We start from the raw sequence: 26099 nt of genomic DNA, 5'->3' as shown, positions 1-26099 counted from the left end.
TATCTTAATTTTAAAACAAAACTTTGGTGCCATCTGATCAAAATTCTTCACCCACTTCATCTTGCCATTCTTCACCCCGACTAGACTGGCCTGTCACGTAAGGTTCTCAGTAAGATTTAGCAAAGAGTCTGCGGGACTAATGTTAAAGGTGCATTGAGCTGTGTATTGATGTGGTTTCTTCACAAAGAAAAATCCTCTACAAAAATTAGAGAGCCTTTTGAGAATTACCAAGTCGTCACAACACTTTCCATCTTGTCGAAGAAAATGACCGTGAAATGTTTAAAAGAAAACACCGGAGTCAGAACTGTAGCATAGCTTGTTTATTTTTTTAAACTTTTTTGCATAGGGAAACATATTCACTTCCAGTAATTGTATGTAGTATGAGCAGCTGCTAACAGTAATGGCTGAATACAATGGTTATAATCAAATGTCAAGCTGAGTCCACACCAGTTTAAAACGAGTGGTGATTTAGTTACATACATACTGTACATCTGTGTACAAAAGCAGCAGAAAAGATGCTGGCCTTTGTACAAGTGTCCCTTTACATAATTAGCTAAAAATCAAAAGAAGACAAATACAATCAAAATAAATGATTTTGTTTTTCAGTTGTTGGAGTAGAACTGTGATCGTGAAAGATTTTATTTTTGTCAGAAGTATGCAACTAGCAACTAAAGAGCCACAAGTTTGTCCTGGTGTGTAGTGTGTGTATGTCTGTGCAGTAAGCAAGCGGTTAACTACTGTGGTAACTACCGTAATATTCTAAAATATAATGAAAAACCCTCAGAAATAACACGGTCTCAATGTGTTCTCAGAGAAATATTCTCTTCCCAGAATATGTGCGATGTAATACATATGGAATTACAACAGTGATGTTCAAAGGACATTTGTACTAGAGCCTGTGCAACAAAGACTTAAAAAATGACAAACTGTGAAAAACCAGGCCTTGCAAAGCAAAATTGAATCCAGCAGTCGATTATCAGGCACTGCATTTATTAAAAATGTTTTTTGGTACTTTTCTGCTGGCTTGTTAAAATTGTTATAAATAATTGCAGATAATAACGCAACTGCTTATTTGACCATTGCCCTCTAAACAACTATGATCAACATCAAAGCTCAGATTCAAATAAAAAAAGGAGGCTGGATCTATTCCTCCATTTCTTTTGCTGCTGCTGTCACGCTAATCAGCAGGTCACTCCCTGCTGGGCTTATGTGCAGCAGGAAATTGTGCTGCTCTGATGAACCGTTTCTCTATTTTCCTGCTATTACATACAGTAAAGTTCGGTGCAGTTGGATCAAAGCACACTAAGCATAACCTTGCTTACATGGAACTGCTTCATTTGGGTTCTGTAGATGAATTAAGGCTTTTAAGCATGGCTCATCAAAGTTAAATCCATGCTTCCTTTGGTTACTGGCTTACAGTAAAATACAGAATGGAATAGGCGTATTATAGTGTGCAGACTGGGTTGTCATAATATGCAAGTTATAAGCTTCATAATATTGGGATAATTAATAATTGAGTGCTGTGTTTCGATGCAAAAATAATTTTTTAAACAATGCACCTCCACTGTTCTGGTTGTGTTGAAATAATTGATCTGGAGTATTAGAAAAGCAATGGACAATTTTAAAAAAATACAGCATTCATTTTTCACTTTTGATTACTTTTTAGATAGAAAAACTTTCTAATTTAGGAAAAATGAATTTCTACTGACACATTTGTGGCACAGAGTGAACACAAAAGGAGTGTTTACCTAGGAATTCAGTAGTTTTCAAAATTATAAGCTGTCTGTACAGCAGCCTCTCATTTTGCTAAGCAGTTCCTTTCATCCAACATTTATTGATGCCTAACAAAATGGTTTGCAAAGAAGGATAGTGTGTCAAACTACCTTCTGTTGATATCGTGGCATATTCTTGCTGAAAAAAATAACCAATTTGATTTGTACGAAATCAGTAGTCAATAAACCAACAAGGACTGTGCCTGTGCATTGCTGGGGCAATTAACTGTTATTCGTTATTGTGCAAGACCAGATTCATTTCTTCCTATGTGCCAGGCTTCCTAACTATTTTCTCTACTCTTACAGGTAGATTACAGTTTTGAATTTGGCACAAGATCCTTATACTGCCTTATCCTGTGGAGAGCTTGACGCACACTAACAATAGCTGTTGGGCTTTGGACTCTGAAAACTGAACTTTTGCTGGAAGGATTCAGGATTAGGAACTGTATCCCTAACATTACCATTGGTGTGCGTGCAGTGTTTGTGTCAATCAACCACTGGGAAATAGTTACTTGATTTTAGAAAATTATCTTGCAGCAGATAATAATGTCAAATAGAGGATGGGGGTGGGGAAATAATACAAACTGATTTTGGGAGAAAAATGATCTTGTTGTTGGAGGTGATTTGAAAAGTCCAGTTAAAGAAGTGGGATAAATACTGGACTCAGGTCAGAGATAGTCCACATCACACAGAACCCAATCAACATTCACCATCCATGTAAACAAGGCTGAGGAAGTAAACTGTCTTCTCAACCTGATTGTCAGAGATGGAAAACTGAGTTTGCCGAAGCAGCCCGAATAACACTTTACATATCAGCACATCAACAAAAGTCTTCACAAACTTTCTTGCAATTCAGAGTTTTTGCACAGCCTGACTAAAATGCCTTTACCAGTGACAGGCAGTCAGGTGCCACTTTAACTGTCCTTGAGGACGTATCCATTTCCTTTTTCACTGTCTTTCAAAGAGATTTCCAGAGACCCAGTTACAGATGTTTGGATGAGCTGTGTATGTGAAACAACAATACCAGTATATCTACTGCTTTCTACAAAATGTAATCTGGCTGCTTAATGTGTGTCATTGCGCATTGCTGCAAAGGAGCTGCACAACTGAAAAAAAGAAATGGAAATTGTGATGGAATTTGCATATTCCCTTCAGGCTAACTGAAGCAACTGGCACATTTTGCAGGGGGTTAGATAAAACCTTAGAAAAAATATACCTGTGGTGTAGACCTAAGAATGGTGTTGGCTTTACTAATGCTGTGACTAATGGCAATGTCAATGACAGCTTGTTCCGTTTCAGTCCCTGTCTTGAGTTATTGCAGAAACGGAAAAGGTGAAAGGTATGGAACAGTGCAAATTTATCCAGGGTTTGAGGAGGGAAACAAATTTTGTCAGTCCCTAATTGGGTGGTCTTGACATCTAGTGCATGCCAAATTGCACCACAGGTTTTGCAGGTCTTCACTGTACAGACTGAGTGGTGAGTTGAGTTGCTGGGGCAAGCCACAACCACTTTATCCTTGAGAGCATAGCATCAGCGGAACCAAGCCAATAAGAGTTAGGGGGCATAAACCAACTAGATCAGCAATGCTCTTTGTCAGACAGGTTTTTATAACACCCAGTGCTTCCCTAAGCTCAAAATTCATAGGTATCTTCTAGATTTTTAAGACAACTTTCTGGAACTAGGAGGTCTCCATATACTACCAGTCTAGTTAGAAAATTCTTGTTTTATCAAATTTGTTCATAGTGAACAAAGCTATGCTGAATTCTGGACTTTAATTGTATATTATATTATTTTGCGTTGCTTTACAAGTCCACTGAAAATTCATGGGGAAGGCAAGAATACTGGTGGTACATTTAATTGAAATTAAAAATAATTTTTGATCGCCACATTTCATTTGATTAAAAAAAATGCTTTTCTGACTGACAGAAACTGGTGGACAGAAAAATATTAATATTTGCTTGCATAATTTTAACTCCGAGCTAGGAGACACCTATTTCTATTTTTATTTAGAGAAAACAGAAGGGAGTCTTGTGTACGGTGTGCTAAGTGGGCTACCAATCATCTGGAGAATGGAATGTTAGAGGGGAAAAAAACACTGATGTGGTGACAATAAAAATTTAGAAGGGTTTTTCAGATGCAGAACAGCTGAGATGGACACTGAAAGGACTTCAATTGAAGGGACATAGATCACCTCATAGTCTGCACCACATATACCTGAGCCTGCAGAACCTGCACTAGTGACAGTGTTCACCCCATCATTCCCAACAAAAGTTATCAACCAACTCATAACCCCTTTAGGAATAGTAAAAAGTCACATGTTTGACTGTGGCAGCATTCTATCCTGCTTGAGAGTCTGATGGATGGAAGAGAATTCCCTACAGGAATTCTTCTACAAGGATTTCACGGAGCATGCAGTCAGCCATTGCCAAGGGTTGGAATACATATGTAAACAATGTTTTCTATCCTGCCTTAAAAATAAACTAGCTACCAGCATTGCATTGTCCTTTGCACAAACAATACTGTACATTGCATACAACAATTTGTTGGGCTCCTCGCCCTACAAAGAGTACACATAATCTGTTCTACTCCCACCAGTTTAGCACTTAAAAGTCTACAGACTTTTTTTTAAAAAAACAGTCCAAGAGACTACAATGACAACACTCCTTCTCAAAATTCCAAGTGTTTCTTACAAGTTTGACATAATTACTCTTCATAAAATAAAGCATTTTTTCCATTTACAATGGCTCTTTTACACCAGAAGCCTATACTTTTAAAGTATAGGAATATGCAAAACCATAAAAATGAGGACAATTACTGTATTTAAATACAATAAGGGCAACAGGAGAGTTTAACTCAAATCCAGTTCCCATGGAGGAAGAATACTCTACAAATGGTATATAATGCTGAACATTCTTAATAAGCCAGTGTAATGAAACTTTTTTTGTACTTTTCTCATTACAAAAGTCTTTGCCTTATAAAATAGGGTAGATTAAGTAAAACATACTTAATAAAACTATACAGCTTACAAATTACACAGTCTGCAAAGAAGGCAGCTAATGTCCAAGACAAGGATGTGACAAGGATCAAACTTGCTGGCGTAACTCTATTTCTTGTCCCCCTTGTTCAGCATCCCAGTTAGCATACCAAGTGTCAACCAAACACAAATTACTAAAGCTCAGAGACATTAGTAGGGTCTTAAAGCAGAGCTATATATGTCTTGGTTATCATTTATCATTCCATCTCTGTGTAGATGGTCCTTTTGTTGAACAATGCTACTATGCCAAATTGACACCCCACAACTATTGCTTTGTGTATTTTTTTTATTCTTCTATGTACAATTTTAATTCGTGGTTTCCATATTCTGACTAGAAGCTTCCCCTTAAAAGTTCAGGCCAGTTGACAGTTTAGGCTGTGAAGCACTTAGGGCCTGGCAGAATAGTGCACATAACTATAGAAATGATGCGACCCATTTCCTGTTCTAACTAGATTCTGGTACAAAGGACAACAGAAGGACTGCTTACCAAGTGCTGTAATTAAATCAACATTTTTTTTAAAGTAGCGCAAAGGAATCCTATCTTCAGTTAAAATTAGAGGTTAATGTACTGTTGAAATCCAATCCTCCCAGAACAACATGCAAGAAAAACATTTACTTGATTGAAAACAGTTTGACAATTTACAACTTACAGAGGCTTGTACCATACTAGATGAAAATATTGGGCCTAGTGGATTTATGACAACAATTACCTGATCAGCTGCCACTGTATTTTGTGAAATGGAGCCTGTCCAGTTTGCTCTGATTAAGGAAATTATTTACTAGCGTCCAATGTTTTAGCTACCAGGACACACAGGAAAAAACCCCAAAACAAAACGTATTTTTATAATGTGTTGCCAGCATGGTGCTTCACAGCTGTACTGTAAATATACATTTCCCTCTCTCCCCCCTCCCCCCACCCATGTTGAGCCTTCCCTAATCATGCATCAAGCATTACTCATAACAGGAGAAGGACCTCTTTCTGTATTCAGAGCAGCACCAACTTTGGTCAATTAAAACAAAATTATTTAAAAAAATAGAAAAGTATGATGTTGTAGTTATCATGTGTGCTAACTCAAAATGATTCAACAAGCTAAATGCTCTATCTCTATAGACAAGACTGGTATTGCATATTTTCCAAAGATTCAAAATAAAAGGAGCTGGAAGACGCAAGTAGGGAGAATCAAAAGTGAAACACTTTCCATTAAAATATTAGTGACAAAAAACGCCCAAAAGCAATGTTCCTACATGACCGCAAGATGAATATATTCTATACGAAAATCCACAGAATCACTGGAATACTGATAATTAGTGCTGTTACAATGTCCTATGAAGCAAAAATCATAAACCCTTACATTTTTACCAATGGCATTTTTTTTATGACAAGCAACCATACATGCAGCCAAAAGATTGTGCAATGATATCAAGGATTTTTTTTTGATTTTTTCAAAAACATTTTTTCTCAAAGGCAAGGCACATAATGTGGTATAAAATTCCGTGCAAATTAGGAAAGGATTTTGTAGGGAAAAGAGTGAAGCCCGCACATAGTTGCCATGCACGTCAGAATTCAGCAGTTCAGCTGATTTTTTTTTTTGCTGGATCACAAAGTTTACTATCAAAGCACCATGCATCACTCAGCACCTTTGATGAAAAAAATCATGTTAATATAAATACGTTTAGAGTTTTTCCTCACGGTTTTTCTGTTTACACGCTCGTGAGGTTACGGATGCCAGCATTTTAGCTCAGGCAAGGCTTTGTCCCTAACCAAGAAATATAAGCGCACATGGACAGAAATTTGTTCAGACGCAGGCTACCTTCATCAAAAGCTTTCAGTTGTGATCAAAACTAAATTATGCCAAATATTGCTTTTGATATGTGTCAGTTTAATGAATGATATCGTGTGCACAGGTTCTGCCGTTTCTTTATTTTACGAGAGTGCAGCTGGCAACCCTCCGCTTAAAAAAATAAAATAACAAGTAACATACTGACTAAGGCATTTGTGTTCACCTGTGAAAGGTGGGTGGGGAGGGGGTTTGGGGTGCACTTTTGTGCCATAGTCGCCTGGCGACAATTTCCCCCCTGTTTACAGTCCTGGGGTACAAGGACAAGTTACAAAGAATCATTAAGTTACAAATTTGCTTCTTTTCAATTGCACCTGCCTCTTAAATCTTTACAAAAGATTTTTGTTTCTCTTTAAACAGGCAGTTAACCTTTTCCTTTAAAATGCAGCAACCACTTCCTTTGTTTCCTCAATTTAAAGTTGATTACAGATTGGACGTAAGTTCCCAAAGTGTGTCTTCGAAACCAAGTTAGACCTTGTTCAATTCTGGTGTTGTTCTAGCTGTTTAATAGCTATACTGGCAGAAAGGTGTGATTACCGGGGGGGGGAGGACAGACTCACACGTTGTTCGACTTTACAATTTAAAAAAAAACACAAAAATATTGATTCTTGAAACAATTTTGTACCCTGCTCCCAAAATATAATCTACTAAACTAAAGATACTCTGAGTTTGCAGCCACTTGAATGTTCAATTTTGAAAATAAATGCAACCTGTAGCCAGGAGGGAAAGGTAAAGTATGTATGGCAGTGTGAGGCCTTGCACTTGCATTGCATATGAATAACTTCCCCACATCCTATCTGCAGCCACCCTTTGCCTCCCAGTACTATCACCAAAAGCTAGGTATGTATCTTATGGTCTATGTCATGCACTAGTGGAGAAGCAATAATAACTAAAACCGATAAGTCTACTGCTCTGTAGATGAGCATCTGCATCTGTGCGATTAGCTACATGCAAAAACTAAATGATGCTTAGGGTGGGAAAATTGTAATTGAGAAGTAGTAAGCAACGGTATTGAATGATTTGCTTTGTCGTACGCTGTGGTTAAATAAGTTCGAAAATGTGTTTAAGGTTTTCGGTATGTTAAATCATTCACTGACAAATCTGTGGTGCAGGATTTTTGTGACACTGACTATATTCAGTATACGCCTTAGTTTATAGGCAATAGAAGAGAAATTGCTTCATGATGTTCCCAATAGTTGACATGTTGCGACTCGGCAACCATCATAGTGGGTAATTTGACCTGCAATGTTTGTACGAAGGAACTCTCGAGTTTTAAATATGTCAGCTTGACCAATACAATGGAGTGATTTTATACCAATCTATTAAACACATTTCTCTGAATAGTAGAAAAATAACTTTCTTATGTTTAGTTTGTCCAAAGTTCTGAAACAGAAACATGAAACATAACTTGATGTCAAGCTAATGAATTAGCCATATTGAAGTGATGATCTCCAATGTGTAGGCCTCATTAGTGCATGCTTTTGTGATGTTTAAAACTTTGCAATAAAGTTAGTTAAAAAACTGTTCACAACAATTATAATCAAGATTTTTTTTTTACGTGAAGAATTGTCCTAAATTGTGATAACTTCTAATAGACCTGTCTTCAGGTACTCCAATGCATAGATTCACCGCATTCTGTGCATTTCAGCACTTAAAGGCTAGGTATGGGTGGCATTTAAATGGTTATCCAAATGACTGTGCAACCATCCTTTGTATAAAGGATGCTACCTTTATTTGTTAAAAAGGAGAAATCAAAAGAAAACCGGTATGTAATTTTGAATTCTGTTAAATTGATGAAGATTAATTTTCCCACCCTTTCGAAAGCAGATTTAGTAAACTTTGTTCTGTAATTTTATTTAAGAAATATAAAGGCTTATTTGCATAAAACAGATGGGGAAACCTCAGGCTAAGCTTCAGCCAATGGAAGAAGTGAATTGCACCCATCTTCGGAACATGTTGGTAGGATGATAGTGTTTCTGACTTTTCATTTTCTTTTAAAGGCGAGTCGATAAATAGTCTTCTCCCTTGTATCTCTCTTTTTCTGTTTTAAACTTGAAACCAAAGTTGACGCTTGACCATGTTTCTTGAAACATGATTAAATAGCTTCTTTAATACTTGAAAGGGGACTTCAACTATCCCAGATACCAGGACTGTAAGAAAAGGAAAATATAGGCGTTAGTGACAATAATGGACGCTGTGAAAAATAAACTTAAAAGTAACAGAATAAATCAAAAGGCACACACCAACTGTCAGCAGGGAAAAACATTTCAAAAATTAGTCCAGTGGTCACTATGTTAATTTAACATCAGTGTGTGAGCAGCCCAATAATGGTTAACCCCGCTCCAGTCATACAGAGTATGTAACAAATTGGCAGTTTTAAGGTTCACAGCCCAACATTGTCCAAATTTAGGGCTTGGACATCCTAATAACTGCAGCGAGCTGCGGTACTTATTTTCCCAGTGTACAGGTTTGGAACTTTTTAGATGCCTTGTTAGCAGGGGACCCTTCAACAGGGCAGGTGTTGGAATGGGGACCAACAGACAGGCATAGGTCTGCAAGCTTGTTCTATCCAGATCCATAGGAAAGTAAGTTAAAAAACTTACCTTTTTGTTGGCAACCTCCTACAGCCCCTTTAAAGACCTCTGATTAAGCCATTCCAGTGAAAGAACTAAAAACTGAGAAGATCCAGCCTGCCACATGTGTTGACTGTGCTAACCAATTTCTGGAACAGGTGTCCCTCGTTAACCTATGTGATTTTGGGGTCCAGATAGCTGAAGTTCAAAGAGAAATGGGTTGGGGCCAAATTTGGGTGACACTGGTTAAATGTGTAAGAACAATGAATGGGTCCCTTTTACACGGAGGGTGAGTTAACGCTGAAAGTTGTAATTTTGTGGAGTGTTTCAGATCAGGACGCTAACCTGGAGCAGCTCTGCTTTATACGTGCCTCTCCATAGTACAGAATATCCACATAAGTGTCCAGTATGATATGGGGAGAAAATGTAGGAACAGCGTTCAAAATGGTGGATTGGATTATCCTGCTGTCTCCAACTCCTAACAGAAGTCTAGACCCATGTATGTGAATTTTTAAAAAGCTAGAAGTCAGCATTACATTTTATTTGGAAATATTTTTATTGAAATTTTAACATATTTATATCAAAAAATGGCAGCACAAGGCCATAATACACATGCATTAAAAACTACAAGCAACAACAATAACATGAACCCCAATAGCAGAACTGCAATCCCAAACAACAGCAACAAACAATCAATCATGCCCACCCTCCCACCCCACTAACAGATGACAGAGACCAGGGCCGGGATTTTGCAATACGGCGTCAACGGGCATCCTGGCCCAGCGATTCCATGGCCCACAGGGGGCCAGCATGGTGCCGGAGTGCTCCACGCAGCGCCGGTGCCAATATGCGGCCCTGCACTGCTGGCCGTGGGTCCGTGCATGTGCGTGGCGGCCGCTTCCGCACCAGGCCCGCACAGCGTGGCTGAGCCACACAGCGGGCCGGCACAGAAGAAGGTAGACCCCCTCCCCCGGGCCCGCTGATTGGTGGCCCCTGATTGCGGTCTGGCCGTCGTGGAGGCCCCCCCCCCACAAGTCTGATCCCCCTGCAAACCCCCCCCCCCCCCGCCAACCAGGACGACCACCGCGGCCGTGGGTCCGAACTCCCGCCGGGTGGAACCATGTTAGAACCACGCCGGTGGGAACTCGGCTGGTCGACCGCGGAGAATTGCCGCAGGGGCTTCTTTCAACAGCCCCCGAATGGCGCCGTGTCGATCGTGCATGCGCCTGGCGGTGAGTCTTCAGTTGCCGGAGAATCGCGTCATAGTGTCAACTCAGATTCTCTGAGCTGGCGCGGGCTCGGAGAATCCCGGCCCAGTTCTTTAAAGTGCAAAATAAATGACCACCATCTATGATAGAGCCCATCGATCAATCCCCTCACTGCAAACTGAACCTTCTTGAGGTACAGGAATTCCATTAAATCACCCAGCCGTGGCACTGGGTGACATTGCCTGACTCGAGTTCAACAATATCCGTCGTTGGGCCAATAGCGATGTGAATGCCAATGCATCCGGCCCCACCCCTGTCCTCAACGGGGGGGGGGGGGTTGGGGGCATTCCCCGCCGGAGCACTAAAAACAAGGTGCCGTTAGATAGTGGGGTCATTCCTGGCGCTACAAACTAATCCCGCCCAGGATGGACTGTTTTTTTTTAGTCGGTTAGATCGCGTCCATTTTTGTGAAAGTGGAACCATTCTGAAATGGCAGCTCCCAATTGCGACTTCCTTGGGTAATGCTTTGTTGGACAGTCTTCCTGAAAAACAACACTTAGTAAGGAGATATATAGCTAATTTTAAAATACAAAGGGCGGGATTTTCCGCATACCCTGCGGTGTGTTTTTCAGAGGTGGCTTGCCATTGGCTGTCGACCATTGTTTGCAGCCTCTGCCGCTGAGGAACCCCTGGTGGAAGGGGCTGGCATCGGTGGGACCGGAAGATCCTGCCAGCGGAATCGCCCAGGAAATCCCACCCTTACGTTACATTTCATAATTTTACCTCTGCAGTAACAAAGTGAATTTTTTACTGCAAGAATATTCTGTGAATAGACTAAACAATGTAAACATTGTATGTAACACACACAACAATTGTTATTTTTCTATCCCCACTTCATCTTTCAATAGCTGTGTGTATGATTTTCCAGGGATTTTTTTCTTTTTGAAGTTATGGATGTTTCTAAACTAATGATCTGAGCTTCACACATCTCTCTGTATCGCTGTTTATCTCCTTTTCACAGTAAACCAAATACATTTTAACACACTTGACAGATGGCACTGCCATCTGTCTGTCAATCGAGCAGCTTTGTTTCACTGCTGTTAGCAGGCAGCTGCACAGCAAGCAGTGCCAATTCCTGGATGTTTACTGTAGTATGTCTAAACTCAGTACCCCAAGGCAATTGGGAGGGAATACCATTAGCAGAACTCTGTCACCTAAATGGCACACAGCATTCATCTACACAGAATCCAATTAACATAGGTAAATCTGGAGATTACTTAACAAGGATATAATAACCTTTGATCTCTGAGTCTTCTCCACATGGTATAGGCCAAGACAGAAAGCCCGAAGGGCGTAGTTCAAGTTCTTGTTAAAATTAACAATATACAATACACTGTTTCCATTGATCCATGTATATTCCCCACCAGTCACTACATCACAACAGTTACTGCAATACAAAAGTGCTGCTTTGGCTATAAAGTGCTTCTGTATCGGCACTCTTGTTACAATCCCACTCGATGTTATAATTAGACGGGAAGATCCCAGAATGAAACTCGAGCTCACAAGAACCTAACTTCTACTTTTTTCATATAAAATGTGGAGGAACAGAGTCATAAGACTGCTAATTAGTTTGAACATGAAAAAAACATTTATTAAATGTTTAAAAATTGGATTACGATACGATATTCCTTTACTCACCCTTTGTTTAACAATTACACACAGATTCTAAGATTAACAAGGATTACAAAGTACATTTTAAGCTACATTAGTCTCATTAATAGTCAAAGTCCCTTTTAAGTCTATAAGGTGACTGTGGTGAGACACACTCCTCTCTGAACCCAAGTGAATGTCTGTGGATTTGTCCCCAAACTCCCCCCAAATGATTCTTATACCGGGAACCATCTTATCTCACTGAACTCGAGCTTCCACATGAATGATTTCAATTTTTGTTTTCAAAAGTCACACTTGCAAATCTTCTTTTAAATGATACTTTCCCTCCAATGCTTCCATCAAGTTTTCACTTTCAAGTTTTATACCTTTCACTTCAGGTTTCCTTTGTCTCAAAGCCTTTTGCACAAACTCCGAGGTCTAGCCACTGATTTCCACAGATGTCTCTCAAACTGTAGGTAATTTCTCACAAACTTTGGCACTACTGCACATATCTTTCTAGTCTCTCACAATCCAATGCCTTTCAAAATCTGTGACTTTACTGAACAGTAATCTGTCCTGGTTCCCAGTTTCCTCTGTTCCATTAAATCCAGACTTCTTGGAAATTTTTCTTCATTTCCCTAGTTTTCTTAACGAGAACATAGAACATAGAACGATACAGCGCAGTACAGGCCCTTCGGCCCTCGATGTTGCACCGACATGGAAAAAAAAAACTAAAGGCCATCTAACCTACACTATGCCCTTATCATCCATATGCTTATCCAATAAATGTTTAAATGCCCTCAATGTTGGCGAGTTCACTACTGTTGCAGGTAGGGCATTCCACGGCCTCACCACTCTTTGCGTAAAAAACCCACCTCTGACCTCTGTCCTATATCTATTACCCCTCAATTTAAGGCTATGTCCCCTCGTGCTAGCCACCTCCATCCGCGGGAGAAGGCTCTCGCTGTCCACCCTATCTAACCCTCTGATCATTTTGTATGCCTCTATTAAGTCACCTCTTAACCTTCTTCTCTCTAACGAAAACAACCTCAAGTCCATCAGCCTTTCCTCATAAGATTTTCCCTCCATACCAGGCAACATCCTGGTAAATCTCCTCTGCACCCGTTCCAAAGCTTCCACGTCCTTCCTATAATGAGGCGACCAGAACTGTACGCAATACTCCAAATGCGGCCGTACCAGAGTTTGGTACAGCTGCATCATGACCTCATGGCTCCGGAACTCAATCCCTCTACCAATAAAGGCCAACACACCATAGGCCTTCTTCACAACCCTATCAACCTGGGTGGCAACTTTCAGGGATCTATGTACATGGACACCGAGATCCCTCTGCTCATCCACACTACCAAGAATTTTACCATTAGCCAAATATTCCGCATTCCTGTTATTCTTTCCAAAGTGAATCACCTCACACTTCTCCACATTAAACTCCATTTGCCACCTCTCAGCCCAGCTCTGCAGCTTATCTATGTCCCTCTGTAACCTGCAACATCCTTCCGCACTGTCTACAACTCCACCGACTTTAGTGTCGTCTGCAAATTTACTCACCCATCCTTCTGCGCCCTCCTCTAGGTCATTTATAAAAATGACAAACAGCAACGGCCCCAGAACAGATCCTTGTGGTACGCCACTCGTAACTGAACTCCATTCTGAACATTTCCCATCAACTACCACTCTCTGTCTTCTTTCAACTAGCCAATTTCTGATCCACATCTCTAAATCACCCTCAATCCCCAGCCTCCGTATTTTCTGCAATAGCCGACCGTGGGGAACCTTATCAAACGCTTTACTGAAGTCCATATACACCACATCAACTGCTCTACCCTCGTCTACCTGTTCAGTCACCTTCTCAAAGAACTCGATAAGGTTTGTGAGGCATGACCTACCCTTCACAAAACCATGCTGACTATCCCTAATCATATTATTCCTATCTAGATGATTATAAATCGTATCTTTTATAATCCTCTCCAAGACTTTACCCACCACAGACGTTAGGCTCACCGGCCTATAGTTACCGGGGTTATCTCTACTCCCCTTCTTGAACAAAGGGACCACATTTGCTATCCTCCAGTCCTCTGGCACTATTCCTGTAGCCAATGATGACCTAAAAATCAAAGCCAAAGGCTCAGCAATCTCTTCCCTGGCTTCCCAGAGAATCCTAGGATAAATCCCATCCGGCCCCGGGGACTTATCTATTTTCACCTTGTCCAGAATTGCCAACACTTCTTCCCTACGCACCTCAATGCCATCTATTCTAATAGCCTGGGTCTCAGCATTCTCCTCCACAATATTATCTTTTTCTTGAGTGAATACTGACGAAAAGTATTCATTTAGTATCTCGCTTATCTCCTCAGCCTCCACACACAACTTCCCACCACTGTCCTTGACTGGCCCTACTCTTACCTTAGTCATTCTTTTATTCCTGACATACCTATAGAAAGCTTTTGGGTTTTCCTTGATCCTACCTGCCAAAGACTTCTCATGTCCCCTCCTTGCTCGTCTCAGCTCTCTCTTTAGATCCTTCCTCGCTTCCTTGTAACTATCAAGCGCCCCAACTGAAACTTCACGCCTCATCTTCACATAGGCCTCCTTCTTCCTCTTAACAAGAGATTCCACTTCTTTGGTAAACCACGGTTCCCTCGCTCGACCCCTTCCTCCCTGCCTGACTGGTACGTACTTATCAAGAACATGCAATAGCTGTTCCTTGAACAAGCTCCACATATCCAGTGTGCCCAACCCTTGCAGCCTACTTCTCCAACCAACACATCCTAAGTCATGTCTAATGGCATCATAATTGCCCTTCCCCCAGCTATAACTCTTGCCCTGCGGGGTATACTTATCCCTTTCCATCACTAACGTAAAGGTCACCGAATTGTGGTCACTGTCTTCAAAGTGTTCACCTACCTCCAGATCTAACACCTGGCCTGGTTCATTACCCAAAACCAAATCCAAAGTGGCCTCACCTCTTGTTGGCCTGTCAACATATTGTGTCAGAAAACCCTCCTGCACACATTGTACAAAGAACGACCCATCCAATGTACTCGAACTATATCTTTTCCAGTCAATATTAGGAAAGTTAAAGTCTCCCATAACAACTACCCTGTTACTTTCGCTCTTTTCCAGAATCATCTTCGCCATCCTTTCCTCTACATCTCTAGAACTATTAGGTGGCCTATAGAAAACTCCCAACAGGGTGACCTCTCCTTTCCTGTTTCTAACCTCAGCCCATACTACCTCGGAAGAAGAGTCCCCATCTTGCATCCTTTCTACCACCGTAATACTGTCCTTGACTAGCAGCGCCACACCTCCCCCTCTTTTGCCCCCTTCTCTGACCTTACTAAAGCACCTAAACCCCGGAACCTGCAACAACCATTCCTGTCCCTGCTCTATCCATGTCTCTGAAATGGCCACAACATCGAAGTCCCAGGTACCAACCCATGCTCCCAGTTCCCCTACCTTATTTCGTATACTCCTGGCATTGAAATAGACACACTTCAAACCACAGACCTGAACACTGCCGCCCTCCTGCGAAGTCAAAACTGTGCTCCTGACCTCTCTACTCTCAATCTCTCGCACCCCAAAACTACAATCCAGGTTCCCATGCCCCTGCTGAATTAGTTTAAACCCCCCCAAAGAGTACTAACAAATCTCCCCCCCAGGATATTGGTGCCCCTCAGGTTCAGATGTAGACCATCCTGTCTATAGAGGTCCCACCTTCCCCAGAAAGAGCCCCAGTTATCCAGAAATCTGAATCCCTCCCGCCTGCACCATCCCTGTAGCCACGTGTTTAATTGCTCTCTCTCCCTATTCCTCATCTCACTATCACGTGGCACGGGCAACAACCCAGAGATAACAACTCTGTTTGTTCTCGCTCTGAGCTTCCATCCTAGCTCCCTAAAGGCTTGCCTGACATCCTTGTCCCCTTTCCTACCTATGTCGTTAGTGCCAATGTGGACTACGACTTGGGGCTGCTCCCCCTCCCCCTTAAGGACCCGGAAAACACGATCCGAGACATCACGTACCCTTGCACCTGGGAGGCAACATACCAAACGTGAGTCTCTCTCGCTCCCACAAAATCTCCTATCTGTGCCCCTGACTATTGAGTCCCCAATTACTAATGTTCTACTCCTTTCCCCCCTTCCCTTCTGAGCAACAGGGACAGACTCCGTGCCAGAGGCCCGTACCCCATGGCTTACCCCTGGTAAGTCGTCCCCCCCACAAGTATCCAAAACGGTATACTTGTTACTCAGGGGAACGACCGCAGGGGGTCCCTGCACTGACTGCTTCTTCCCAATCCCTCTTACAGTTACCCATCTATCTCCAGTCTTTGGTGTAACTACTTCCCTGAAGCTCCTATCTATGACCCCCTCTGCCTCCCGAATGATCCGAAGTTCATCCAGCTCAAGCTCCAGGTCCCTAACACGGTTAGGACTCCAAGGACGAGCAGGACTTTAAGTTTCTGGCATCTGTTTTCTTAGTCATTACTCCATGGTATGGCTTCTCTCTCACTACCTATCTCCAACTGCAATCAAATTAGCTAAACGGAAACTTAAAAGTTTCTCTAGTTATAAGGCCCCAGTTGCCAAGCAACCTCTGCTGGTTTATTTACTCTTTACGCTGTAGCTCTAAGCATAATAGAAACACAGTTGAAATTGAACCAACCCCCCACACACATAAACATCTTTATCCAGCATGAATCTAACTATAGGTTTTACCCTATCAGGCACAGAGGGTAAAGTTCTCCGCCGCACACCGCTGGTAGCGGGGTTCCCGACGTGGCGGAGAATCGGGCATCAGGGGCGGCGCCGATCCATCTGCGATGCTCCAGCCCCCCCCCCCCCTCCCCGGCAGTAGGATCGAGTTTCGCACCCACGTGCCAGCGGGAGGATCCAGGCTATATTCACTTTGAAGTGGTTGACATTTGTGGTTGCAGCACTTCAGAGTTACTAAACCACGAAGGAAGATGAATGACGCAAGAGAGCTGATATGCTACGGCGGGGGGGGGGGGGGGGGGGGGGGGGGGGGGTGCTACACATAGCCCCGTTGTGCACTGAGAAACTCCTCAGTGTGGAACTCATCAGGAAGCATTGCCAGGTTGGCAGTGCTGGGGTGTCCAGGTGGCACCAGCAGTGCCAGTGTACCACACTGCCCAAAGGGCATGCGTCTGGGGGCTTCCAATCCCCTTGGAGACCCCCATAAGTGTTGTTCCGTCTGGTCCCTCTTTGTGGAGACCTGTACTGAATGGTATATCCCCTTTGCATAAAAGTGATCCCATCCACAATGGGTGGGATTTATACTGCCACATCCCGCGACATCGGGTTCGACCTTGTGAGGCATTGTGAGCCAGGTAAATCTCAACCTCTATCGGCCACGCTGCGCAACGGCACACTGCTTTTTGGGTGCAGCATATCCATTCAATCGCGCCCATCATTTACTTTTTGTACATATTTTGCTTGTTTTGATAAGAGGCTGAGTATAACTTGATAATAGTTAAAAGCAGTCAAGATAATTGTGTGATGAGTGACAAACGATCAACATCAGGCCAATGTCCCACTGGCAAGTGATGCACATTGAGGGAATATATGCTGATTTTCTAACACCTATCCTAAAACCCCACCTTTCTATGCTAATTTTAGAAGTCCAAAACATTCCCTACTATATTAACCCTGTCTCTTTGCTTCATCTGAGTCAAAGACCCTGATGTCTACAAGGAGATGCAAAGGGAGCAAGGGTATGTGTCTGTAGCTACGAAAGTCAGAAATGCCAAGAGTGCAAAGTTCCTGCTGAATTTCAAGGCAGGATCTTAATAAAGCTTTTTGAAACTTAAAAAAAAACTGTTTTGTCAAGACCAAAATCACTAACATCCACAACTACCCATTTGTCTCAGCATTCAAATGCTGATTAGAGATGCAAAGTATAAATCCATATAATCTAAACACGCCACTGAAAACAATCAGATACAGAACTTTAGCAGACCAGCTAAAGTATTTTGAGAAAGCTAAACAAGCAAATCCTTTTTAGATAAAGCTTCTCTGCAGTGCTAAATACATAGATTTCTTGAGAAACATAAAGCAGTAGTTTGGAGATGTGAAAAGTAGAATTCAATCATTTCAGATTTTGGAATTTTTACACCTATAAAACTTACCTCAACTACAGAAAAGAGATGGGCAGACCACTGGAATGCATCACATGAATGCAGTTGTATTGTTTACAAAGAATTATTACGGCTTATCCACTCTCGAACCAAAGATTGAAGCATTTGCATATCTACGGATTCAAATAATGATTCTTCAGTCGAGGTACTGACTGTGTCATTAGGTACAAGTATCGATATTTAACCTGTACAGCTACTGATTTTGCTAAAAAAGCAGAGCCTTCCCAGGTCGATCATTATCCTTTACGATCAGAAAATATTCACGAACCTGCACTACAAAGAGACCTGGCAGAAATATTTTTTGTTTTTGTTTCAAAAAAAATTAGAGTGCCCAAATTTTTCCAATTAAGGGGCAATTTAGCATGGCCAATCCACCTATCCTGCACATCTTTTGGGTTGTGAAACCCACGGAAACACGGGGAGAATGTGCAAACTCCACACAGACAGTGACCCAGGGCCGGGATTCGAACCCGGGTCCTCAGCGCCGTAGGCAGCAATGCTATCCACTGTGCCACCGTGCTGCCCGACCTGGCAGAAATATATCATTATCAACAGAAGTAACCCAGAACATTCTGTATCAGAGTGAGTTAAAATGCACCAACAATATGGAAGCAATTTAATGCCTTCCCTGAGTGGAGTTTGGGGGCAGGGAAACATTTAATTTTGCAGGAAAGTGGCAAGTGGAGTCCCTTCTGCCTTCCCACTTCTATCTAATTAATTCAGGATGGAAGGCTCATGAACTGCCTTCCTACCCCTCCGTCAATGGATACCCTTAAGTGCGCCTAATTAAGGGCTTCTTTGCATCACTACTGATATGCAACCCACAGAGGGCACCATGCGGGAAGCCCGAAGTAAAATCTTGTGGGCTTCCAGGGGAGAGGGAACAGCAACTGTTCAAAGGCACCCAATGTCTGATCAGGGGACATGGCATTGGGAAAGGAGGGGTCCAGTGACAGCCACCCAATGTCCTTTCAACCAATCACCCCCTCCCGTGCTGTTGCTCACCTATGGCCTGGGCCCCGCACCGATCCTGGGTGCACTGATTCCATCCTCTGATTAGCTGGCAGGATTCAGGGGGATGGATTTCCATGCTGGGCATCGCTGATCCTGGGAAAGGCCTGCCACTGCCCAGTCAAGTACCTGATTGACACTTCATTCAACGGACTTTCCTTAAAGGAAGCAACATGGGACTTTTCGCTGATTGGTGAGGACACCCCCCCAGTCTCCATTAAATTCCGTCCATAGTTGCAGTTGGAATCCTAGCTTTATTAAGGAGTAGGTGGTTGGCTTTTTAATGCTGTGTGAATAATGCAATAATGGAAGGTTGTTCTTCAGAAATTGGTACCAGGCATTATAGAGAAACTATTATTCGGCAGTACTGGTAGTTATTATTACAAGCTAAGGATCTTACACTTGCCCTTTACTATATGACTGCATTGCTGATTTTGCTGTACATAGGTACAGGCCAGGAATCTGAGATGAAGGAAAAATTCTAATATGCTTTTGGCATCTGGCCTTGCATTCAGAAAAGAATTTCTGGCTGAAAATCTGCGTAAATGGTGAAAGTCAGTAAACCTCCACATTGCCACGTGGCCATGTGGCCAATATAATTACAGCATCCTGAGTTAATTTGCCAACACTGTGTATACAGAGTATTTAAAGTCTGCGAAGCAGTTTCAAATGATCCCTGCCTTTAAATGTCGAATCTCTCTGTGAGTTAGGGTTGGGTTAGCAATTGAATTAGTCTCTGATTAGTTAACTTAATTGGACCAGAAAAATAACATACAGAATGTAAATCACAGGGAAACACTGTAATCAGAATGCAGTAATCATTCTCATTCACATCATTGGCAGCCAATTATTTCTTCCACAGAATTTCCGAGGCTTCTTTAAAAAAAAATCATACACTGTTGTAGAAATATGTTTGATGTGGAGCACTGAATGTTATCATCTATTTTGACTGATGTGATTGTACATATTTGGCTGTCAAAAAATAAATGCATCTCACTCGCCTCTGCAGGAACCTTAACATTGTGTTTGCCAGGTTCACTCAATCAACCAACGAGCAAGCTGCCAAAAGATAGACGAGGGATCAGCCTACAACTCTCATTCTTCCCACTACCCAGCTGAACCCAGGTCGCTTTTGGAGAAAACTCTTAAGCACTGACAAAGCACCCTATAAATTTGTCGGACAAGTTCTCACACAGTCATACTGCAGCATAAAGATGTTCACAGGTTTTGAAATACAGAAATTTGTTTCAAGTGATCACCTGGGGGTTGAAAGGAAAAGTATTTGCCTTGGATCGGTTACAAATATTGCAACTACACTCAGCCTTTCCCTCCCCTCTCCTCCCTGGATCTAAAGTCTACATTTTCCAATTACTAATCTGGCCTCAAAAGAAAGAGAGAGAAAGAAAGCATTAATGCAGGGCTGTTCGCACCTCAGGACGTCCCAAGGAGCTTTGCAGTCAACAAAGTACTTTTGAAGCGCACTCACTGTTGTAACCTGCAGACAGCAGGTCCCCATAAACAGCACTAAAATAAATGTCAGAGTGAGAGAGTGATAGAATAGAGCCCAGAACAAGGCTATTCAGTCCAATGTGCTGGCTCTTTGGCAATGCTATTCAATTAAGCCTGCATCTCTGTTCCTTCCGCAGAGTATTTATCCAAATCTGTTTTCAGTATTGCTATTGAATCTGCTTCTTTTTCAGGTAGCATATTCCAGACCAAAACTCGCCACGTAAAGTTTCCTCAAGTCAGCTCTGCTTCCATAGCCAATCACCTGGTTCTGACCTTTCTGCCACTGGAACCAGTTTTTCTTCATTTAACCTGTCAAAAGCATTCATAATGTTGAGCACTTCTATCAAATCTCCTCTTAACCTTCAGTTCTGTAAAGAAGCCAAGTGCAGCTTCTTCAATCTCTCCATATAACTAAAGATTCTCACCGCTGGTAAATCTCTTCTGTATCCTCCCCAAAACCGTGACATCTTTCCTAAAGTGTGGTGCCCAGAATTGAACATAATACACCAGCTGAGCTCTAAACACTGTTTTTATGTAGGTTTCGTATAACTGCCTTGCTTTTGTATTCTATTTCTCTGTCAATAAAGTCACGGATCACATATGTTCTTTTTAAACAGGCTTCTCAACTTTTTTAATTCTTTCACAGGATGTGGATGTTGCAGGTTAGACCAGCATTTTTATTGTCCATATTTTATTGTTCCGCCACCTTCAAAGATTTGTGTACGTACAACTTTGTGTCTTTCCATCCCTGCACCCTCTTAAAAATTGTATCATTTAGTTCATATTGCCTCTTGATTTTGATGATATACACGGAAGTATTGGACTTTAACAAAGACCCGAATAGTATATTTTTAAAATAGGCACAGACACCGACGATGGCTGGGAATGTACAGCTAGCCACTGACAATAATGGCTGCAGAGGGAAAAATGGAACCTTTCCCTGTGCTTCCAGACAAGGTACTTGTAAAACCATCCAAAGACTTTTAACATCTCTGGTAAAGGCAAAGGAACATTATGACTATCTCGTCTCAAAGACCCTGGGTATAATTGCCTCGATGAGAGGGTGTCCTGGGTGTCCAGTGGAATATACACAGGTTAAATGCCTGCTTAGGCTGACTGGTCTTTGATCACTGGGTTCATCTCTCTCTTTTTTTCAACAAGCGAGAACTTTTTTCTGCTTTAGGAGCTATTTGAGAGATAAATTTTGGTCAGGGCAACTTCTGGCTCTTCTTTGAGTAGTGAAATGAAAATCGCTTATTGTCACGAGTAGACTTCAATGAAGTTACTGTGAAAAGCCCCTAGTCGCCACATTCCGGCGCCTGTTCGGGGAGGCTGTTACGGGAATTGAACCGTGCTGCTGGCCTGCTTGGTCTGCTTTCAAAGCCAGCGATTTAGCCCAGTGTGCTAAACAGCCCCTAGTGACGTGAGGGGCTGAATTTTATGGCCCTAAGACAGAGGGGCTGGGGCTGGAAAATGCAACGAGCCATTCAAAAGTCCATTAACTTTGGGGGCAGTGGAAAATCCCATTGGTGGAAATCTCCACCCGAGATCTTTAACATTCATCTGGAACAGTAAGAAGTCTTACAACACCAGGTTAAAGTCCAACAGGTTTGATTCAAACACAAGCTTTCGGAGCGCAGCTCCTTCCTCAGGTGAATGAAGGAACTGCGCTCCGAAAGCTCGTGTTTGAATCAAACCTGTTGGACTTTAACCTGGTGTTGTAAGACTTCTTACTGTGCCAACCCAGTCCAACGCCGGCATCTCCACATCATGGCATTCATCTGGAAGCCCTTGGCGTACCACCATGACTGAAAGTTAGCATCTCCAACGGTGCAGCACTCCCCCCAGTACTGCACCGATGTGCCAGGCTAAACTTTGTGTTCAGGTCTCTGGTGTAGGACTTAAACCCATAACCTTTTTAACCCAGAGATGAGAGTGCTATCCCGGAGAAACAACAGACATGCCATGATCTAGACAAGCTAAACATTTCCTCGGCTGAATTTCAGAAAAGGTGAAGCCATCCATTTCAGTTTCTGCTAATTCCTACAGGCCTTGTCCCTCAAGGTGTATATGTACATAAGTCATTAAAGGTGGCTGGACAGGTGATGAGAGTAGTTAATAAAGTTTACAGTATCCTAGGCTTTAGTAATGGTGGCATAGAGTACAAGAGCAAGAAAGTTAGGTTGAACTTGTAAAAGGCGCTAGTTAGACTTCAGCTGGAGTATTGTGCACAGTTCAAGGCACCTTAGGAAGGATATGAACGCTTTGGAGAGATTGCAGAGGAGGCTTACAAGAATGTTCCAGAGACCAGAAAATTCAGTTTTGAAGGGAGATTTGAGAAGTTAGGACTGTTCTCCTTGGAGAGGAGAAGGTTAAGAGGAGGTTTTCAAAATTATGAGAGGGCTGGACAGATAGAGCACAAAATTGTGGGGAGCACGGTGATTAGCACTGTTTCTTCAGAGCTCTAGGGTCCCAGGTTCGATTCCTGGCTTGGGTCACTGTCTGTGCAGAATCTGCACGGGTTTCCTCCAGGTGCTCCGGTTTCCTCCCACAAGTCCTGAAAGACGTGCTGTTAGGTGAATTGGACATTCTGAATTCTCCCTCTGTGTACCCAAACAGGGGCCGAAATGTGGCGACTAGGGGATTTTCACAGTAACTTCATTGCAGTGTTAATGTAAACCTACTTGTGACAATAAAGATTATTATAATAAAAGCAGAAATGGAGAAACTGTAACCACTCGTAAAAAGGATGGAGAACAAGAGGGCACAGATTTGAAGTGATTTGCAAAAAGAAGCAAATGTAATGTGAAAAGGAACTTGTTCACACAGCGAGTCGTTTGGGTCTAGATATCGCTACCTGGAAGTCTGGTGGAGGCCATCTAAATGAGCCATTCAGGAGGGCATTAGATGATTAATTGAATAGAGACAATGTGCTGGGTTCTGGGGAAAAGGCAGGAGAATGGCACTAAGTCAAAATGCTCGTTCAAAAAGCCAGTGCAGACGGGATGGGCCGCATGGCCACTCGTTTTGGTTCCCTCACCCACCTCTTTCATACCTCAGGGTAAGATTCGGAGGTGCAGAACTTCATGTTAGCTCTTGACCCCAAGCCAATTTCTTCTCCTATATTTGTTCATAGTTTGTGTCTTGCAACTGTCTGGTCGCACTATCAAAGTGACAAGTCTGCTATCGTTCTTATTTTCTAAGTTTTCCGAATTCAGTCCTACTTTGCTTATAGTCGTAGTGGATTTGGGAAAATCAATGAGCAATTGCTTGGGATTTAAATGACTGCTTAAAAGACATTCAGGGCTGCGAGTGAGACAAAGATCAAGGAATTCTGACGTCAGATATGAGGGAAGATGAGTGCAGGATCAGGGTGTTATTGGCAGAAGATGAGATCAGGATCGGTGTGTGGGAGGGGGAGGACACGTTTAAATCAGGAGAAAGTGATTTCAAAGATGATGGGAATGCATAACTGAAGTCTGAATAAACGGAGTTTCGGATGAGTGGAATTGAGCTGGAATGAATTTAATACCAAAATGCTAAATTAAGTGCTAATATATATCAGTTCACTATAAATAACAATAGAGGGTAATTTTAGCCCGCCTTTGTGGAAGTTGGTCAGATGCTGATTTAAAACGAGCCGAGAATTTACACACCAGCGACCCATTGTTTTATTCAGCTGGTGGCAAGGCCATCACCCAAAGCCAATGGAGGCCTTCTTTACCGTTGCACATCGAGACCAGTTGGTGCCATTGGGACTCAACTGCAATTTTAGCAGAAGGCCTGAGTGGAAAAGTCGCTGGGAAATGACAGCAGGAAGAGACAATGATGCTGGATAATCCCAAGGGTAGTGTACCTCAGTGTTACAGGAGCCCTCATGTACTAAATGAAGAAAGTAAAAAACTTGAAATGCTAAAGATTTGGCAGTGAAAGGGTGAACGACAGATTATCTCATTACACAGACTTGCATGCAGCACTGAACTCATCCTTTCCCAGAAGATTTCTCTCACATCCATGTTTTACTTAACCCACCTCCCACTCAAATTAAATTTAAACCAGCTCTATTATGGATTTTTACGGGTCAATTATGGTCAGCCGCAAGCCTGTAGCATTTATCCCTGACTTTCAATTTTGGATTTTTCATTATGTCGCCCTTTTCCCGAGGACAGCACACACATCCTGAAAGCTCTGGTGCAATATAAACTTATTCAGAAACATTGTCGCCACAATCAGAGCCTCGGTTGGTGAATCAGAGTTCTCACACACTTCCCATCAACCCAAGGCAACAGGCATTAAATTGGAAAGAACATATAAATTCAGGTAAAATTACAGTGTGATCATCAGAAGGTTTTGGATGGGAGCAGCGTGAGCTGCAAATTATACTGTTTCGTCGCAGAGGAAATGGAACATGAGGAATGGAATGCTAGATTAAGGATTATAGATGTGGCAAGATAGTTCTTGGCTCAAGTTAAACATTAACCTCTGCTCCCCGCCCGGCTGAATGAGAAGGATTGAGCAACCTAGAAATGTTGAGGCCGCAGTCGATTGCCAAGAAAGTTATGTGGCCTGAAAGAACATGTGGCCCAGAAAGGAAACTTTCAAAGCGAACAAACATTTAGGAGCAGGAGAATGCCTGAGGTGTCAGAGTTATGTTTATCACAAGCCCAAAGTCTTCTGTAAAAGAAAATGTTCGGAGACATGACAGCAGAAACAAAATGAAAGGATAGGAAAAGGAAGATGTTTGTTGTTAGACAATGGCAAGCCTAAAAGATTTTTTATTCATTGCATCAAATTTTGTTGAAAACTAGTCACTCCAGTTGGAAGGTGCATTAAAAATAAATGCTTTCCCCTTACAATATTTAAGAATGTTTTATTTAATAAATGCCTCCATGCGCTGCATGAAAATACATTTTTATACAAGTTAAAGTGCATCATGCTGCTTGTACAATCTGAGTCAGGTTGGCACCGTTATTTTGCTGTGTTTCTTTCATTAATAATTAATGAAATGTGTTCAGTACATTTCAAGAATATAAGAATTCCTCTGTGGCATGCATGTGTGTGAAGACAGGTAGAATAGTCTAGGAAACGCTGGAGCAGTGCATCTCAAACTATCTGATGTGGTGTACCGGCAGTTTTTTTTTTCAATGTGCCAGGGACCGGTAAGCGAAACAAGCCAATCCAGGATTACTGTCTCTTTCTTTTCTGGAAATGCTCCAAGTACCAGCAGACGATGGCTCGAGTACCGGCACCGGTACGCGTACCACACTTTGAGAAGCACTGCGCTAGAGGAGCAAACTTAATCCCCTCTCCATCCAAGAAAGAGTCTGACTCT

General features: G+C 42.2%; 1 protein-coding gene across 4 annotated transcripts in view; it reads right to left on the bottom strand.

Moving 5' to 3' along the window:
- Positions 1 to 305: 305 nt before the first annotated feature.
- The window catches only part of nfic (nuclear factor I/C), a 550936-nt gene continuing 525142 nt past the window's right edge, over positions 306 to 26099 (bottom strand). For 3 of the 4 annotated variants that reach the window (XM_038778311.1, XM_038778312.1, XM_038778309.1), the window contains one exon: positions 306 to 8798. In XM_038778311.1, the coding sequence (XP_038634239.1) occupies positions 8773 to 8798 (26 nt within the window). In that variant the 3' untranslated portion in view covers positions 306 to 8772. The remainder of the gene's footprint in view (positions 8799 to 26099) is intronic. The other variant, XM_038778310.1, reaches the window with a different exon arrangement.

This window comes from Scyliorhinus canicula, chromosome 18 (genome assembly GCF_902713615.1).
Source record: "Scyliorhinus canicula chromosome 18, sScyCan1.1, whole genome shotgun sequence".
Lineage (NCBI taxonomy): Eukaryota > Metazoa > Chordata > Chondrichthyes > Carcharhiniformes > Scyliorhinidae > Scyliorhinus > Scyliorhinus canicula.
This window is presented reverse-complemented; position numbering and strand designations above follow the sequence as displayed.